General features: G+C 40.4%; 2 protein-coding genes across 11 annotated transcripts in view; one reads left to right on the top strand and one right to left on the bottom strand.

Moving 5' to 3' along the window:
• The window catches only part of nebl (nebulette), a 118,788-nt gene extending 110,157 nt beyond the window's left edge, over positions 1-8,631 (top strand). For 6 of the 10 annotated variants that reach the window (XM_044339123.1, XM_044339126.1, XM_044339124.1 and 3 more), the window contains 8 exons: positions 860-952; positions 2,142-2,234; positions 3,322-3,426; positions 4,436-4,613; positions 4,818-4,910; positions 6,020-6,142; positions 6,370-6,497; positions 8,067-8,631. In XM_044339123.1, coding sequence (XP_044195058.1) covers positions 860-952; positions 2,142-2,234; positions 3,322-3,426; positions 4,436-4,613; positions 4,818-4,910; positions 6,020-6,142; positions 6,370-6,497; positions 8,067-8,243 — 990 coding nt within the window. In that variant the 3' untranslated portion in view covers positions 8,244-8,631. Of the gene's footprint in view, positions 1-859; positions 953-2,141; positions 2,235-3,321; positions 3,427-4,435; positions 4,614-4,817; positions 4,923-5,637; positions 5,703-6,019; positions 6,143-6,369; positions 6,498-8,066 lie in introns of those variants that run through there. The other 4 variants (XM_044339125.1, XM_044339127.1, XM_044339132.1 and 1 more) reach the window with 4 other exon arrangements.
• A 3,725-nt stretch (positions 8,632-12,356) lies between these two features.
• On the bottom strand, positions 12,357-16,482 carry LOC122972261. The gene is made up of 7 exons (XM_044339250.1): positions 16,273-16,482; positions 15,393-15,593; positions 14,858-14,985; positions 14,185-14,454; positions 13,580-13,608; positions 13,396-13,458; positions 12,357-13,236 (listed from the first exon to the last, which is right to left on the bottom strand). The coding sequence occupies exons 1-7, from the start codon at positions 16,351-16,353 to the stop codon at positions 12,827-12,829; spliced, it is 1,182 nt and encodes a 393-aa protein (XP_044195185.1). The 5' UTR covers positions 16,354-16,482; the 3' UTR covers positions 12,357-12,826.
• Positions 16,483-16,567: the final 85 nt, after the last annotated feature.

The following is a 16,567-nucleotide window of genomic DNA, read 5'->3' as shown; positions in this document are numbered from 1 at the left end:
ATAAATAAATAAATAAAAAGGGAGGGGGACAGATAAATAAATACATACATGCAGAATTGCATGACAAAAAAGGGAGATATAAATATGAATGAAATATAAAATATGAACATCAGAGAGTCAATCTGAAGAGTAGTAAAAATGAGAAGTGGCAAAAATAAAGGTAATCATTATGAGCAGATTTGAGGTTTTTTGTTTCTAAAACAATTTGTTATGTTGATGTTCTTTTTTTGAATAGGTACAGAAAGATTCTTGTGTGTGTGGAGAATTCTCCAAAACAGTAAATGTCAACAGTTCATCAAGTAATTAACGCCCTCGGAGGAGATAGTGTTTGTTCGGTGGCCAAAACTGGGGCAAAGTCTTATTTTGAAAGGCTAATTGCGGACTTCCTGTTGGATTTAGATCAGGAGTGTCAGTATATAATTTGTAGGTCTTGATGAGACGAATTACCGAGTTTTGGTTTGATCTCTCTACGACATTCCTACAGGCAGTGGCGGCCATTTCAGATACATAGGTGGCGCTATAGAGCACATTTTGGCACTTTGGGGGTTATTTTTTACATTTTATTAAATATTTCACCAGACCTGATGTGTGTGCCAAATTTGGTGAGTTTTTGAGCATGTTTAGGGGGTCAAATTTAGGGTTGAAGTGGCGTAATAATAAAGAAGGAAACAAACACACGAAAAACAATATGATCCTCGCCCTTACGCAGTACTACAGCAGTCCTCTGCCTTTTGGGCTCAGTCCCTGATTAAGTCAGTGACACTGATAATAAACGGCCCGTCATGGTCAGTTCATGCTGCGGACCAGTAAGAACCGGACGTACTGCTCCTTTAAAGCTGTTGCTCTCGGTTCTGTTCAGGTCTGCTACAGAGAGGAGGTCGGCCGCGGCACCGCCGTCAGGAACACACCTGAGATGGAGCGAGTCCGACGCAACCAGGAGAACATCAGCTCAGTGAGGACACACACACACACACACACACACACACACACACACACACACACACACTCAGGCTAATGATGTGTGTAGGAGAGCATAATAAGCAGGGAGTGTGAGGTCGGTCTGGTTCAGTGTTTGTAGCTGTTTGTTTATTGTGTGGACAAAGAGTGCGAGGAATGAAGGAGTGTGTGTGTGGATGAAGGAGTGTGTGTGTGGATGAAGGAGTGTGTGTGTGGATGAAGGAGTGTTGGATGAAGGAGTGTGTGTTTGGATGAAGGAGTGTGTGTGTGGATGAAGGAGTGTGTGTGTGGATGAAGGAGTGTGTGTGTGGATGAAGGAGTGTGTGTGTGGATGAAGGAGTATGTGTGTGGATGAAGGAGTGTGTGTGTGGATGAAGGAGTGTGTGTGTGGATGAAGGAGTGTGTGTGTGGATGAAGGAGTGTGTGTTTGGATGAAGGAGTGTGTGTTGTTAATAATGGATGTTATGAGGAAGTGATGAAGTGTTTGTGGTCCAGGAGGCAGTTCAGCCACTGAATAAACCGATAAATGAGAGCCGAGTCATTAGCAGACATTAGCTGACTGTGCAGAACAATCGTCCATTCAGAGGAAAGAACAGGAACACACACACACACACACACACACACACACACACACACACACACACACACACACACACACACACACACACACACACACAATGGCAAAATAAATGCCACAACCTCATTAAGGATTGTGTGGTGGAAAAGTTGCCAATGGTGACCTGGCCTGGTTGCCATGACGCCAGAGCAGGTTTGTGTGTGTGTGTCACATTTTTTCCCATCATTCTTGCCAAAAACACGAGCATGCTGGGACTCAGAGTGATCGCCCACCCACAACACCCTGATGCTAACAATGCCAAGATTACTAATAATAATATTTATAGACAGCGGGGAACTGTTCAGACCTTAAACCCACCAAGAGACCAGAACCTGAGTCCAGAGAACTGGATGTTTCATCTGCTGGATGATGAAAAAGTGAAGAAAAAAGCTTTTTATTGTGCAGCAGACAGAATATTTTCTCATTCAGATGATTAGAAGATTAGAGAAAACCTGTTGCATTTATTCTACCTTCACACCAAGCACAGGAAACAGATTTTCAGTAATAACAGAGTATAAATGTAACTGATGAGACGACGAATCCTGTTTTCTGTCTTGTTTCCTAAAAGGTGAGATACAAGCAGGGAGCAGCGAGGGCCACCAGCATCGGAGTGACTCCAGAACTGGAGAGAGTCCGACAGAACCAGGAGAACATCAGCTCGGCAAGAAACACAGACACACACACATCCAAACGTCTCTGAGCCCTCGCAGACTTCAGTCATACGTACCGTGATGCGTTCGCTGTCATCATGTCGAGTCTGATCTTATCTGACACGTGAAGTCAGATAAGATGCGACTTTGAAGGAAAACTCCTCCTCCTCTCTGATCATTAAGATCTGCTCATAAAAACACTTTGAAATGAGTTACAGGGTCACGAATTTCAATTCGTCTCCATGGAAACACTTAAAGGAAAATTCCAGTTTATTTCGACCTGATGTATTTCCCATAAATGTGGCCATTGTGGCTCAATGTGTCTCTGCAGCTCCGTTATAGAGAGACGTTTATCACATAAAACAACGATCATCAGTGTAGCTGCTGCTGAGATTCTTACATCTGTCCAGATAAACATGGTTTTTATATGAAGTTTGTTTCTGAGTCTGAAGGAAAGTAAACACAGAAACTGTAGCAGCATCATGTCTAACTGCACAGAGATCTATATCCAGGCTGCTCGCACGTCGGTTTGTTTACGTCTGAGGCTGTGAGTAGCTCAGCGTCTGTTCCTGCTATAGAAGTATAGTTTGTGCCAACAAGTTAACAAATTGCAAGATTAAACTGACGAGATGCAGAGCAGCTCAGCAGTCGATAAACGTCTGTTTGTGAATCACCGGATTCTCTATAACGGAGCTGCAGAGACACACACACACACACACACAGAGCCATAATGGCCACATTAATGGGAAATACATCAGGTTGAAATACACCGTAACTTTCCTTTAAGTGTTTCCATGGAGACAAATTGAAATTCGTGACCCTGTTACTCACTTCAAAGTGTTTTTATGAATGAATCTTGATGGTTATGATGTCAGCAGCTTATGAATGACACTTTACACAGAAGACATCTGGTCAGAAGCTCAGTCTCCATTTATACATTATATTCACATTAAAGCTATAATATATAATTATTCCACATTGTGTGTGTGTGTGTGTGTGTGTGCGTGTGTGTGCGTGTGTGTGTGTGTGTGTGTGTGTGTGCGTGTGTGTGTGTGTGTGTGCGTGTGTGTGTGTGTGCGTGTGTGTGTGTGTGAACAGGTGAGGTACCAGCGCGGGCTGAAGGAGATGAGGGGGCGGAGCTGCACCGAGCTGGACACACCTGAGTACAGGCGTGTCAGGAGGTCGCAGGACTCGGTCTCCATGGTAGCGGCCCGGTCGCCGTGGCCCCCGCTCGGGCTGTGGGAGGAGCTAACATGAGTGACGTGGCACGGCGTGGTGGGACTGTCGCACCGATACTAACAACCACCAGACGCAGACAGCGCCGGAGGACCAGAGATTAGACGCTCTGCCGCAACTTCCTGTTGAAACACAGAGCAGAGGATCAATCAGTTAGTTTATAGATTAACAGGAAGAACAGACACAAAGCTGCTTCCTGTTGGGTTTAATTTGACCTGGATGGATGCAGCGACGCAGAGAAAGAGACAGTTACACCTGATTTTAAACATCACTCTGATCAATAACTGATGAGATCAATCTGATTGAGTTTTGACACATGATGATGACACAGCTAAAATATGAACGTCATGTTTACAGCTTTACCTGCGTTCATATTTAATTTAATTTATTTGTTTATTAAACAGAGACACATTAATAGAAGCTATTTTACATCTGTTGTCACTGTACAGATGTTACAAAGTCGCTCTAAAAAACAATATAAAAATATGAGATTTAAAGTTACACTATAAAATAATTGAGATAATTTACAAGCATGCTGAGTGATAATAAATATGATAAAAACGACCATACAGGACATTATTCTACATTATAAAATACTAATTAAAAATACGACACAGACACATAATACAAGACATGCAGAGCAATAAAATAAGATTATTCATGTAAACAGAAATATGATCTGCATTAATGTCTTATTATTAATATATAATATTAATATAACTCACAGCCAACTGTGTGTTAATGTGACAGTGAGAGAAAGAGTGTATGACAGCGTGTGTGTGTGTGTGAATAATAAAACATTTTAAAAACACTTCCTGTGTGTTTTATTTGCTCACTGACCAAACGCACCCTGACCTGTGTGTGTGTGTGTGTGTGTGTGTGCGTGTGTGTGTGTGTGTCTGTGTGTGTGTGTTATCATCTCAGTGATATTGACAGTGTCGTGTGTGTGTTTTGTCGTTTTTTTTCCCGTCAACAGGCGAAGTACCACGAGGACTTTGAGCGGGCGCGCGGCCGAGGTTCTACACCGGGATTGGACGACCCCAGCATGGAGCGCTACCAGCGAGCCAATCACATGATGGGAGAGGCGGGTTACAGCAAAGGGATGCACCCGCAGGGGATGGAGATGGACAGACGACCCGGAGGCATCATCGTAGGTCAGTGACCCGAACTCTCTGTGTGTGTGTTTGATCCTCCTGGTTTCTCGCTGCCCTCTGATTGGACGGTGATGGTTTCCCTGCGGGTCACCAGACGTCTCCTCCTCCTGCTGCGCTGTAACGTCTGTTCTCAGTGTTCTTCAGGTTTCCTCGTCACACTTCACTCTCAGTGTTCTTTAAACGATCTTTCCCTCCTCTCTGAAGACCTGAAGGTGTGGAGATCAGATCCGGGCTCCATCTTTGACTGTGACCCTCTGGAGGACAACATCCAGTCCAAGAGCCTCCGCAGGATGTCTGGTAGACCTGAACCCCCCCCCCAACTCCCCCCCCCCCCACCCACTAAACCACCAGGCTGCCAGCGACTGATAATTAAACCGATATAGAAACACACGAGATGTTTCTGTTTCTGTTTGCTTGATTTAATTGAAACAAAGTGTTGAAGCTACATAACAATCCTTTTCTCTCTTAATTCACCTTTTACCCTTTATTATTATGTTTTATAGTATTTACACATCTGTTGATTAATAAGTGTTTAAAGTGTAATTTCACTGTTCTGTGATAATCAAGTTGAATTTGCTGCACTGAATTATTTTTATTTAATTCTGGTGATGTCAACAAATCTCAGGAAAATAACCAAACAACGATGAACTGATCTCTAAGTATCGTATCTAAAGGCTGACATATCTTACTGCTTTGAGCTGTAGACCAGTTATTACTGGTCTGTGACGTGTTGGTTACTGGGATTAGGAACGACAGTCAGTTCAGCGTCTTCTCTCGTAGTTTCTGCTGAATGTCACATCAGTTATTCTACGTTATGACTGATTAGTTGTGAAGAAACAAAACCAAACTTTTCAACCTGTTTTCCTGTTTAAAGTGTTTGTTATTAGTGGACACGATACAAATAAAGTGACGTTTCAGTTTCACTTCCCTCCTGCTGCTGATTATTAACAGACGCTTCCTCTCTTATATTCCCAAACATGCACTTCTTTTTCTCTCTGTCTGCGTTTCTCTGCAGATTCTGACAAAAGTTGTACAAAATATAGATTTGACCTCCAACAATAAGTGGCTGGTTTGCAGCTATGAAATCATCAACCTCCAAAACTACAGCGGTCGGCTGTTTTTAGGGAATAGCTGAGTCTTTTTCTAAAGTATTGAGACGAAAACATTGTTAGTTTTTATCTTTTCTTGGGTTTTGTTGACATTTACACAGTTATAGATCCACCAGCCTGATCAGAGGTTTTATAAAGTCTTTGTCTGTCTGAGTTTGTTCTTTTTTAACTTCCTGACTTCATCTTCATCAGCTGACTTGTATCTTTTGAATCCTCTTGTTTCCTGTCTGTGTTTCCTGTCGTGTGGCGTTCGTCCTGTGCGTCCTGTGCTGCCCCCTGCTGTCGGCTGCCTGTCAGAGCGGGCGGCGGATCGTCGACTGAGCAGGCAGACGTCCCAGCAGTCTCTCACCCACAGCCAGGCTCAGTCTGTCAGCTCGTTGACCTCTGACCTCTGGGACCGCAGCAGCACAGAAACTCCCGGTACCAGCGTGACGGCATGGACGACTAATTCCTCAACTAATCCACCTTCGTCTTCTTACAGGATTGTGTGTGAAGCCACTGTGTGTTTTTAACAGTTTAATATTAATTATTTGAAATATTCACAGTGTGGAGACATCAGAGGAGGCTCTTCAGGTGTGAAATGATGGCATGAAGCAGATGAGACTTTTCAAACTGATTGACTGTCTCTGTGTGTCTCTGTGCTGCAGCTCCCGTCCTCCCCGGAGCGTACCATCAGGGCGTCCAGATGCAGCCGCAGCAGCAGTATCACGGCTACATGCACCAGACCAGCATGTCGTCCGTCAGATCCGTCACCTCCACCCCGTCAGCCACCATGGTACGCTTCACCTCACTCAACTTTATTTATAAAACGCTTTTCACACAACACAAAACAGACAAAAACAGAACAGAATAATAACTTTATTTCACCTTTAACACAAAAAAATGCAGCTCAAAGTGCTTTACGACTGAAGAAATTACATGTAAAAAGACATAAAATGAACATACAATCATGTAAATGTACATAAGATGGAAAATCAAATAAAAAATAAAACCCACTTGATAATAATAATAAAAACAAGATAAATCTGTAGTTCCCAGTGGTGGAATGAGTTACCAAACATCTTTATGAAAAGATTAAATACAGAACACATAGAATGTGTACTTCAGTCATTTTAGACTTAATAAGTAAAAACTCAGAAAGTATTTCACCATGTGTAACACAATCTATAAACATACCAGCAACAGACGCAGACTCACCGTCTGGATTAACTGAAATAAAATCCTCTTGGTGGCGCCAGAAGAAAAGAAAAGTACAAATAAAAACAGAGCAAAGAGATTAATAGTGATAATAATAAAGACACAAGATCACACAAACACATTGAGACTTTATCAGAAACACCAGAGCTGGTGAACAGTAACGATTGTTTGAAGTTGTCTCAGTAGGAGGTGAAGTTTTAGTTTTAGGACTGTAGAGAAACTGTCACCACAACACCTAGTGGTGGATCAGCACAACTGAATATATCAATAAACAAGACTGATCTGACTGTTTCTCACATTAAGAGGAGATTTTATTAAACCTGCAAGCAGGAGACGAAGTTTCACCAGCAGTTCACAGTTTCTCTTGAAGTTACAAGCAGTAATTTATACAGAAGACAAAAGAACGACAGTCAGACACGTCGTTGTCATCTGTTATAACATCCAGTCTGAAGCAGCTGCAGCTTCTGCTTATTAAAAGTTACTTTAAACATTAAAACATTCAAAATCTCTCTACTAACACAATACAAGTAATTAGCTCTTATAATGCTTGTTATAACTGTATTAAGTTTATGTATGAATCAACATGTTTAACACATATTTAGACTGTAAGAAAGTACATTTTAATTCAGTCTTAATATATTTGTTGCCGTCAGAGTCTCATAATTCATTAAACATCAGTCAGTTTATTATTGATGCATCCAGATGATCCTTTTCATCAAAGCAAAGTCAGGAACCATAAAGTGATCATGATGTGTTTACGCTCACTAATCAATACATAATGTGAGTTTTGCATTATGAGATTATTTATTTAAAGCAGGTGATAATATATCAGTCATGTGTTTACTGGTTATTGTGTCGATTTCTGTCTTTCTTCTTGATTTCAAGTTATTTAAATATTCATTTTTGTTCCTTTTTGTCACTTTTATACAGCAGCTTCACTTCTTTTATTTTAGTTAGATCACTTTTAATCACCTGCAGCCTTATTCTATATCACTATTAAGGTTTGCAGATAAAATATCATTGCATGTTGTTGCATTGAGGCCTGAACCAGGAAGAACAGCCTCAACTAGACAAAGTAAAGTTTGACCCATAAACTGATTTAAACCGTCAGATGCTTCCTGTAACTCTCCCCTCGTGTCGTCCGCAGCGTGTTTACCGGGCGCTGTACGACTACGCGGCGCAGGATCACGACGAGGTCTCGTTCCGGGACGGCGACGTCATCATCAACGCTCAGCCCATCGACGAGGGCTGGATGTACGGCACCGTGCAGAGAACCGGCAAGTCCGGCATGCTGCCGGCAAACTACGTGGAGTGCTGCAACTAAGAGGAGAGAGAGAGAGAGAGAGAGAGAGAGAGAGAGAGAGAGGTGAAATATAAAAGAGAGAAAATCCAACTTCACTGTTATAAAATCAGCGGTCAGTGATGTACTTTGCATTTCCGGTGTCTTTTGGTGTTTTTTTTTTTGTTGGTGTTTCTTCTTCCTGTGGAAACTGACCAACATTTCCAGCTGCTCCAGTGATTCAAAACTTTAAACAGTAAATATCAAGTTTTGGTGCCAAGTTATTGCAACAATCATACTCAGAGCAGTTTCTACATCCACAGGAGCAGGAAATAGAGGGTTCAGGGTTCAGTCTAATTAAAGGAGGAAACACTAGATGTGACTGAAGATGAATCATATTCATATTTCTGCCCGTTTTCCCACTTTAATGATCTCAGTCGTCACAGAACAGCTGCTGGAATGCACCGAACATCACAGACTGGTGAAGTCAGGTAGAGGATGAGAGGAAGGATAGAAGAAGAGATAAATCTAGCATGCTGTCGATACGTCACATTTTACATCCAGCGGAGGGAAAAGATGCATGAAGACAGAACGAACGAGAGACGAGAAACATCTGCAGGGAGGAGGAGAGGAGGAACTGATCCTTCAGTATTACAACCAGGAGATAAACGAGACGTTCATCAACCAGTCTAGAACGTCTTTTATATGTTTTTTTCTTATTGTCAACAAACTAAAAGGTAAAAATATCCTCAGTCAGTATTCAGAGACTGATATGAGATTTGTTGACAATCTGAAAAATGTCAGATAAAAGCAGTTGAAACTTATGAGGAGAAAAAAGAAAGAAGCCGAGGAGGAAAATAAGAAAGAAAACATGTTCGTCTGGTTTCTGTCTTTAAAGGACGAGTTCACAATATTTCCAGTGTGTGTTAAACCATCAGTCAGGTGTCCATATAGTCCTCCTGTTCATACTGGATATTAAATGTTCTTTCTCCTTGATGTGAAGCTTTTATGAGGCTTCAGCAGTCTGAGTTCGTCATATCAAGTGGATATCTGACACATTTACAGTCTCTTTGTGTTTCCTCGGACAGTGTTTCCCTGTTGAGCTGCAGGTGGAAGTATAGTAACAAAAAGAGGAACTTTGGCACTAAAAAGACTGTAACGTTGAAAGATATCTACTTGATTTGACTCATTTGGATGCTGAAGCTTCATATTAGCTTCAGATAAACTTTAAGACACATTTGAAAAACTGTGAACTCGTCCTTTAAGAAATAAGTTTGAAAACAGAGAAGAGGAAACAATAGAGATAATTAGAAGGAGGATTTGGGTTTTTTTAGGATCCAAAAGCAGGAGGAAGAGGATTTAAAGAAGCGGATGGTGATTAATTACGAGATATTTCCAACTTTAATAATTTATCCTGAGTTTTAATTCATGTTCAGGTGAGTGTAGTTTAGTTTTTGACTTCTGATATAATCTACAGAGAGACGGAGGAGAAACGTATAAACTAACACTGTGTCTTTCTGTTTCTCGTATCACATGATTTCTTTTTTTTTTTTTAAATTTTATTTTTATTTCTAATTATAAATAAAAGTTTTCACGTCCTCCACACACACACACACAGTAACGTGCACTGAAATCTGAACAGACTGTGTGAGTACGTCGGGTCTATTTTGATACAGCGGCTCCGTCTATGTTTTGGGAAGAAATGTTTCACCTGTATGTATCCAGTAAGTCGTGTTTTTAAGGGTTTGTTGTCTTGCTGTGTCGGTTGCTTCATTCATGTACTGAATAAAAAAACTTCACTCAGCTCATGATTTGTCATCTTAGCCGGAGAACGTTTTTTTTTGTATTTTCTCTGTTTGATTTCATAAAAAAAAAACAAAAAAACTAGATGCAATAGAATATAATTTACTGAATATTCATTCATATGTTAACTGTGTTGATTCTGGAGGCGCTTCGCTGTCGTTTTATAAATCTTTTTATTTTTCTTTTTGGGCTTCTAATGTCACCGTTTTAAAGTTTGTTTAGTTTGTTTGTCACTACAGATTATTTACATTTTATTTCAAATTATATCTCAGTTTATGTTGTTTTATTTTTTTTTTTGACATATAATAATTGCAGTGTGTTACATGTGGGAGAAATAAAACAAAATGATTTGTCAACAGCAGTTTTTTGTTTCTCTCATTCACAATCTGAGACTCACTTTTTATTCTTCAAGACCACAAAAAACTTCCTTCATTGATTAAATTCTAATAATGAAAAACTCAGAGTCAGTGAACATTATGAATGAATAAAGTCTGATGGAAGAAGTACTCACATCCTTTACTTGTGTAAAAGTTATAATACTACAGTATAAAAACTAGTTTAACATGAAGATACTCCAGTAAGGGAACCTTAAAACTGTTTCTTCCCATGTCATGCAGCTGGAAAAACACAAGATCCAAAAACTGCTCAGAGGTCCGAGCAGCAAAGTCTTCTTTAACGCCGGCAGTAAAGGAGAGCAAACAGTGCGTATAAGATGTACCGGGTCACTCTGAGGGTTCTGGCCTTCAGGGTGAAGGTTTTATATCCGCAGGTCACATCTGTTGTCCATCCTCTTCATCTTTGGACAATTACACCGTTATAATTTATCTTCATCACTCGTTGTTGGTCAAAACTCTTCAAGACAGGTTTTGAGCTGAACTGGATATGTACTGGCATATTCAGTTCTATCTAGTTATGTCCTTTTATATATATATATATATATATATATATATATATATATATAACTATCGGGGATCATTTTACACCATTATTGCCGAGTTGTCTCCTGGCCTTATTCTGGTCACTTTACACCTTTATTTCTTCATCTTCTCCAGAGTGTATTTTTAAAAAAGGTGAAGACTTTAATGCAGACCCAAACAAAGTGACATGTAACACAAACACACTCGATTAAATTAACAGTCTTTTACCACACCTCCGTACCCATATCTTGATTCTATGTGATTTATAAGATTACAAATACATCATCAATAGGAATTCAACACACTAACACTTATTGCTTACAATGTTTTATAAACTCACTCTGCATAGCTTAATATTATCTTTTAGCTCACCACGACTTTCAGTGAAAATACACCAAACCCATAACTGTAAACCAGACACAGAATTAACTGAGTGTATCAGTGCGTCATTTATTAAACAAGACTTGGTCAAAACCTCGTAAATACAGCTGAACCGTGTATGAACAGCTGGAGGGCTTTGAATTAGAAACAGATACAGGAAGTGGCGGCATTCAGTCGACCGATGGTGTAACTTCATCACTCAGTCAGTCAGTCAGAGGTCGACCCTGCTGTTGACGTCCAGCCAAATAGTGTTAAAGGTTTTATTTTTTTAATGACGACCTTTTATTGAATTGATGTAGTTAAAGTATTGCAGTAAAAGTACATAAGTATTATGAGCTTGATGTAGTTAAAGTATTGCAGTAAAAGTACATAAGTATTATGAGCTTGATGTAGTTAAAGTATTGCAGTAAAAGTACATAAGTATTATGAGCTTGATGTAGTTAAAGTATTGCAGTAAAAGTAGTGGTTTGGTCCCTCTGACTGATATATTATTATATATGACATCATTAGATTATTAATAGTGAAGCATCAGTGTTAGAGCAGCATGTTACTGTTGTAGCTGCTGGAGGTGGAGCTAGTTTACACTACTTTATATACAGTTAGCTAGTTTAGTCCAGTGGTTCCCAACCTAGGGGTCGGGCCCCTCCAAAGGGTCAGCAGATAAATGTGAGGGGTGGTGAGATGATTAATGGGAGAGGAAAGAAGAAAAAACAAAGTTCTGATACACAAATCTGTTTTCAGTTTTTGGACTTTTTCTCTAATCTTTGATTTTTGCTGAAATATTGGATCATTTGAACATTTATTGAAATGAAAGCATGTGAGAAGTTTAGAGGGAAAAATCACTATTTGGTGGAGCTGTTAACAACTCATAGACATGTGAAATGTGACCCCGACTACACACTGCTTTTTGTAAGACGTCAAAAGACAAAAAGGTTGGTTCTTCTTCAGGGGTTAAATAAAGGGGTAAATAAATAAATAAACTGCATCATCACCATTATTATAATTATTATTATTACTACATTGGGCATAATAATACTGGTACAGCAGCAGAACACCATTTTTACAGTAAACAATGTTTATTGACAAACATTTTGAGTGAAAATGAGAAAACACGGTCACATTATCTCAGAATAAGTCTCCTGGTGTTTCAGAGTTTCCATCCTGTGAATTAAATGTCGGTTCAGTGGTGAAGGATCCTCGTCTGATCAGATTTTAGATGTTTAATTACACAAAGTGTATGAAACCCAATTCTGTCTTTGTGTTACTTATGGAAGGAATCATAGTGAAAATGGAGACCCCCTGGAACCACCTCACGGACCCCTGAGGGTCCCCAAACCCTACTTTGAGAACCACTGACTGTGATGACCACAGAACAAAATGCTATAAAAACTAAACCGGTGCTAAAAGATGATGAATAACAAACACAAGCTGCGGATGAGACGACATGTAACATCACTGAGTGTCCGTCCTGTGGAAACGACGGGGATGGGGAGGATGAGGATGAAGATGAAGAGCACTGCAGCTGCACTAGTGATCGCCGCTGACAGGTGTGTTCTCTTCTACACAGTTTGATACAATCTGAGGTTCGGTTGTGCTGCTCTGCTGTTTTTTGGAGTACGGATGCTGCTCCTTCCTCGAGCACTTCAGAGGTCGTCCGGGTATCGCCGCTCGTCTTCCTCCCAGCGCCGCCTTCCTCCTGGCGATCGCCGTCGGCTGTACGCCCAACGTTTTGGACGACTGCAGAGTTTTTGATTTCAGCTGCGGCGCTTTCCCGAAACAGTGCAGCGCCGTGGTGAGCGAGCTGTTGTTCATTTTGTTGTAGGTTCCCAGAAAGGTGCAGATCGGCGCCGTGAAGGTTTGAGGATCTTCTTTTAGTTTGTCTGTGAGACTCTTGCAGAACTGCTGGATCATCTCCTCCAGATGTTCTACAGATGTGTCTGTAAGGAAAACACAAAACATCAATAAATATGACACAGTCAGTAGAAGATACTGGCACATCAACTCTGTATTAATCATATTTTTTACTTTGCCTCGCTGGAATTAACAGACCAAACCAGCTGTGATACCTGCAACAGTGGGATTAAAAGTGATTTTACCTTGTTCAGGACTGGAGTTCACGTTAGTGCCGTCACCTGCTTCTGGCAAAACACTTTCACTGCCTACGAGGAGGGAGAGACTTTAAGATCAATCGTCTGTCTTCTTAAAGTTAAAGTCATGCTGTTTTACTACTTTAAGGATATTATTCAAATCAATCCCCACTTCTGATGCAGTATCACTGACCTGCTCTCTGGAAAAGTTTGTAGTAAAGCCTGCAAGGAAGGAAGAAAGAAAGAAGTAATAATAATAGTTATAACAATAATAATAACCTGTATGTACATCCAGTAAATGTAATATAGACTGTTGTACAGGCCTGGTGGGCCACCGGGTCAAAAAATATCTTTTCTTTAATGCCAAAAATAACACCAAATATCCATTTATTCATTCAGAAATCAATAATCATTTGCATTTAGGAACCTCTGTGCAGCACCGCTCTGAAACGTGAGTCGACTTCTGTGTCGTTGCCTTTAAATTTACTGCAGAGTAAGACCAGGAATGTATGGGATGCAGGTTAGCTAATGGCGCCACCTAAAGAGAAAAAGCTCTAACACAAATATACAAATATAATCAAATATATTAAAGTTTTTCTCCAAAACTCTGGAGAAAATACACATGGGGAAGAAGGTAGAGTGACTCAAGCTTATTTTTATGTAATAAATGCAGCTTATTAAGTCATCCTCTCCTCATCCTGCGCGCCTCGTCTCTTTGAGGTTTTTTCAGTGCGTACCACCAGGCCTGAAAAGATTCTAGGGGGGAAACACTGGACTGTGTCTCGACATGTTTCTAACCTGTAACAGAACTGAACGTCGGGGCAGATGGAGCGGTCTGCGGCGGCGTTGATGTAGTTTTCTCCTTCCTGCTCCTGCAGGTCGTATTTGATGGTGTCCAGCGCTGAGGAGGGGGTGTGTCCGTTCTCGAAGAGGGTCTTCAGTTTGGCGATGGTCTCGCCCGAGACGTCTCGCTTCCGCACGGCGTCCGCACACGACAGCCGGTGGTTGTGCTCGTGTCTGAGGTTGACGTTCAGTAGGTAGCCATCTTTAATGTGAGGATCACCGGATCTTAACGAGACACCAGGACGACTCGTTAGTAGTCACAACAGTGCAGAAACCGTTCAGAGCTAAATGTGTTCTACCGGTCAGTTGTGACAAGTCTCATATTTCACACATCAGCATAAAGGCAGCTGAATGGAGAAAGTGGTGAAGGCAGCGTCGTAGAGGTCAGTGTGGTGGTTGAGGTGTTAAACTGAGGTCACATCACAGTCTATATTTAACAAACGTGTGAAGAAGAACATCTTTAGACAGACTAGCGATGTCAATTAGACAGTAATAACGTCTTAGAATACATTCTTATCTATTAGGCTCATCAACTATTTGTGAATATTATAGTTTTTGTAGTTTATATGGCTGCTGTGATAAAATAATCAACCGGGAGATGAATAAAGAACCGTCTGATCTTACTTACCTCGACTTCCTGTTTTGGCTGTGTACGTGTCTTTTCAGGACCAAATACATTGTGGCACCACATGACGTATTTTTGGTCTTTTTCACAAAAGTTCTGGGAAACGTGTTGTGTTGACACCGTAAGTCCACCTGAGACACACAAATAAACAATTAATGAACATTTCAACAAACTGGCTGCACACATATGATCACAGTGGATCTGCATATTCCAGCAGGTTACTTTATGCATTTATTGGGTGTTATTGAAGCCTAAATCACAACCTATTACAAAGCTGGACTATGTTCCCAAAGTCTTGTTAACTTTTTATTAATTATTATCTCAATTTTATCAGCTTAGGTCACTAATATCAGGTCATATTAATAATTCAACATGTCATTTTAATAGACTTTATCTCTGAAGCCTTTTCATGAATACAACACTGTTTCAGGAAGACCGGATTCATCGAGAAAATGTAAATAAATCTGGTTAAACTACAATAATAGTCGACTTGTAATAAACTGAATACGTTCAGGCTTCTCGGTTGTGGGAAACTCACCCTGTAGGCGTTGTAACGTCCAGTGTTTGGATACGTTTTAGACTTCCTCCAGGTCAGCCCGGAGGAGGTTTGGAAATCTTCAAGCCATTTATGAACCTCATCTTGTGAAGTAATTCTCAGTTTGATATGAGCCCTGAACTGAGTCTGTGCCGTCTCCTCATAGGAGCACACCAGATGCGCGTATCCCCCCGGTAACAGTTTCTGAAAGAAAAAACAACATTTCATTAATTCCTACACGAGTTGTAACCTTATAGTTAGACTGTAGATACGGTTTAGACATACAGTACCTTTCAAAAGTTTGGAACCAGCTGTTTAATTGATGTTTTTCTCCTTTCCTTCAATAATGGCTATTTTAACACAGATAAAAACAGTATAATTCAGACACTAAAGGTGTTATTTACATTTTAAATAGTTTGGGCCCCAAAAGAAGAATAATTCAATGATTACAACTTCCATTTAGTGCCCAAAGTGTTGGATGACAGGAGAGAAATGTTGTTAACATTTTCCCCCCCAAAGACCCTCCAGCTCTGAATTTGTTTTCCAGTCCAGAGAATAACAACTGGGCTCTAAATATTATTCATTTTAGCAATGACTGGTGATTTCTTTTATTCTGATTTAATTGTTTGGTTCTTTCAGTTGTCAGTCTGGTTATATATCTTATTATATCTTAAAGAGGACTTTCTACGATATAAAAAAATCATGAAAATACATTAAAAAATAAGGAGTAGTCTCTCAGTCATCTGACCCAATCAAACCTTTATGACAGGCGATTCCAAACCTCTGAATGATGGTGTAACGTTAACTTTAGTTAGCTAGCATCCAGTTAGCTAACATTAGCCATAACGACTTCATCTAATATCCGTCAAACTTAAATCCTGACCTCCAAAAGTGGACGTCCGCCTGTCCCTGCTTCTCCCTCTCCCTTTCCGGTCTGCTGGCAGTGTAGGCACGAAGTCATCATATTCAATCAAAATGTCAAAATCAACAAGTACCTAACTGGTCAAAAAAAAAAGAATTTCATCTATCCTCATGAAAGCGGTTCTGGCGGCCGACTGTCGTAACCCACTAAAGAAAAAGGAGAAGAAGAAAAAGAGGAAGCAGTTGGGACCAATGAAATTAGTTCGGGGCGTGGTCACAGCAAAAACCAAAAAGAAGAAGTAGAAGAAGTGTTTTGC

This window comes from Thunnus albacares, chromosome 21 (genome assembly GCF_914725855.1).
Source record: "Thunnus albacares chromosome 21, fThuAlb1.1, whole genome shotgun sequence".
Lineage (NCBI taxonomy): Eukaryota > Metazoa > Chordata > Actinopteri > Scombriformes > Scombridae > Thunnus > Thunnus albacares.
This window is presented reverse-complemented; position numbering and strand designations above follow the sequence as displayed.

Coding starts and splice junctions, on each gene's coding strand:
- LOC122972261 (XM_044339250.1), bottom strand. CDS start 16,353: ATGATGACTTCGTGCCTACACTGCCAGCAGACCGGAAAGGGAGAGGGA. Junction 15,594..16,272: donor GCGGACGTCCACTTTTGGAG/GTCAGGATTTAA, acceptor TTTTTCTTTCAG/AAACTGTTACCGGGGGGATA. Junction 13,237..13,395: donor GAACTCCAGTCCTGAACAAG/GTAAAATCACTT, acceptor TTTTCCTTACAG/ACACATCTGTAGAACATCTG.